Source organism: Ictalurus furcatus, chromosome 7, assembly GCF_023375685.1.
Source record: "Ictalurus furcatus strain D&B chromosome 7, Billie_1.0, whole genome shotgun sequence".
NCBI classification, from domain to species: Eukaryota; Metazoa; Chordata; class Actinopteri; order Siluriformes; family Ictaluridae; genus Ictalurus; species Ictalurus furcatus.
The window spans coordinates 2,975,494-2,977,788 of NC_071261.1; the positions used below are offsets into that span (position 1 = coordinate 2,975,494).

The 2,295-nt window shown below is 35.3% G+C and overlaps 1 gene segment (V, D, J or C); it reads right to left on the bottom strand.

Moving 5' to 3' along the window:
- Positions 1–294: 294 nt before the first annotated feature.
- LOC128610780 (T cell receptor alpha variable 19-like) lies at positions 295–1,268 on the bottom strand. The segment is given in 2 exon segments: positions 295–737; positions 901–1,268. Coding segments are annotated over 2 exon segments (426 nt in total).
- Positions 1,269–2,295: the final 1,027 nt, after the last annotated feature.

Below are 2,295 nucleotides of genomic sequence, written 5' to 3' on the forward strand. Positions count from 1 at the left end.
CCCAGCTGATATTAATTTACACAGATAGGAAGTATAATTACTTACGGATTTCAGCTGGTCATTTTGCTGATGAGGCTCAACACAGTAGTTTCATCAGCAAATTTGAAGATGTGATTTGAGCTGTGCAGTGCAGCAGTGATGTGCATCAGCAGAGTGATCATAATCTCAGTACAATTTATCATTTAGCAAGTCCTGGAAAGGTTCCAGATCACAAATAAATAAATAAATAAAGTGGCTACTGACGATGAATGAATGAATGAGTGAATTAATGAACTGTCACCAAGTAATCTAAGATGTGCCAACAATACTGTATAAACTCTATAAATCATGAAAGAGAAAGAGCGAATCCCTTTAACAAAGTCCTGGAAATTTCTCAAAATCACCAGAAAAGTGTGTCGGGTTTTTGTACAGTGCAGTTGGATTTCCTGTCACTGTGGGCGCCAGAGCACAGTAATATAGTGCAGAGTCTGATACAGCAGAAGAGGAGATGAGCAGATGCACTTCTTTATTTTTGTTAACTTTAGCAGACATTCTTGGAGGGATGTTGAGACTTAGATCTCCACTTTGATCAGCAATATAAAGAAGGAACTCAGGTTTAGATTTTGGATATTGCCTGTACCAGTGCAGGTAGTTTGTAACAATGGTTGTTTCGTATCTGCAGGACAGAGTAACATTATCATCTTCATCTACAACTTTATGAGTTGAAAGTGGCTTTATTGAATCTGCCACGGAGTCACCTGTCATAGAGAAGAGAACATAATGTTTTAACTTTTACATAATCAACACATGAATACATAAGTCAGACCCACATTCTAGTTTTCCTTAACACCACACAGACTGATTAATCACTAATTCAACACGTAAAATTAATGAAATCGCAAAATGTCATTGATAACTCACCTAGTGAAAGCCACAGACACATGAATATAATAGTGAACATGATGAAGGGTCTAACTGAAAATAGTCTGAGGTCTTTCTGTACTATGATATGTTCAAATAATAAAGCTTCATGAAGCTCCACCCCACAGCATCACATTACAGTGTCACCAGTGTTGCTGTCAGATTGTTGAGTTGCTACTGAATTCTGATTTTACATCCAGCCTCACATGGGAAACCTGTCCTGAGGACATTTTAAGCAAAATCAAACTATAACCAGGAAAATTATGCAATGTTTAATAATTTCTTATTTTAATCAATAAAAACAATAAATTATTAAACAGTCATGTAAAAAAATAATACACCCCGTTTAAATTGTTGGCTTTTTTATATATATTTGGGCAAGCAAACTTTTGATCCTCTTTGAAACAGTGCCTTTTAATAACATTGATGGACTGTATAAATGACACATAAAATTGGCATTTTGTATTCATTTTCACAATTTAAATCAAGAAAAAGAGATCTGCCATATGGAAAGAGTAAGTACACCCCTACATTTATCAAACCTTCAATTCCATAAAATTACAATCATGTGTTCAAGACTGGGTGCCAGTGATTAGAATCTGCTTAAGAAGTGCAGGCAGAACCTTTCTTATTTATACCCCTCTCATATCTAGACCAAAGACAGGTGGTGGAAATGTTATGGTTTGCAGTTTCTTTCTGCGTCAGGGACTGGACAACTTGCATTCATTGATTCAACTATGAATTCTTAATCATAACAAATGAGAAGTCTGTTAAAGTACAAGGCCTGGAAATGGCAAAAAAAACAGAGCAAAAATTTAAGAGAAAAGTATGTATTATTATTATTATTATTATTATTATTATTATTATTATTATCCTGTTCTCAAATGAATCGCAAATGAATGTGCCTTGAAATAAGTTTCACCTACTTGTACGAAATCATGTGTAATCCGCCAATATGTACAAAAAAGTCTCTTGAACTGATGCCCTAAAGTCAACAGGAAGTCAGCCATTTTGAATTTTCTCTAAAATTTCGCTCAGATTTTGCCATTTCTAGGCCTCATACTTTAACGAACTCCCTAGAGATTTCATTGGATCACATCATATTCGGTTACTCTAATTTCAAGGCCTCGATGATGCTAAATTGCAAAACTTTTAATGTTTCGCCATGAAAAAGGAAGTTGTTATAACTCAAACATACAATGTCCATTCTGCTCCAAACTTCACAAGTTTGATAAAAGTCCTGGCCTGAAGACATCTACATGCCGATGTTCAGTTATAGTCAAAGCGCCACCTGCTGGCAACATGAACTGACATATTATATACTAACTCAGAAATACAATCTTCAATCGGCACCAAACTTCACATGTTTTGTACAAAACCTGGCCTGAGGCTATA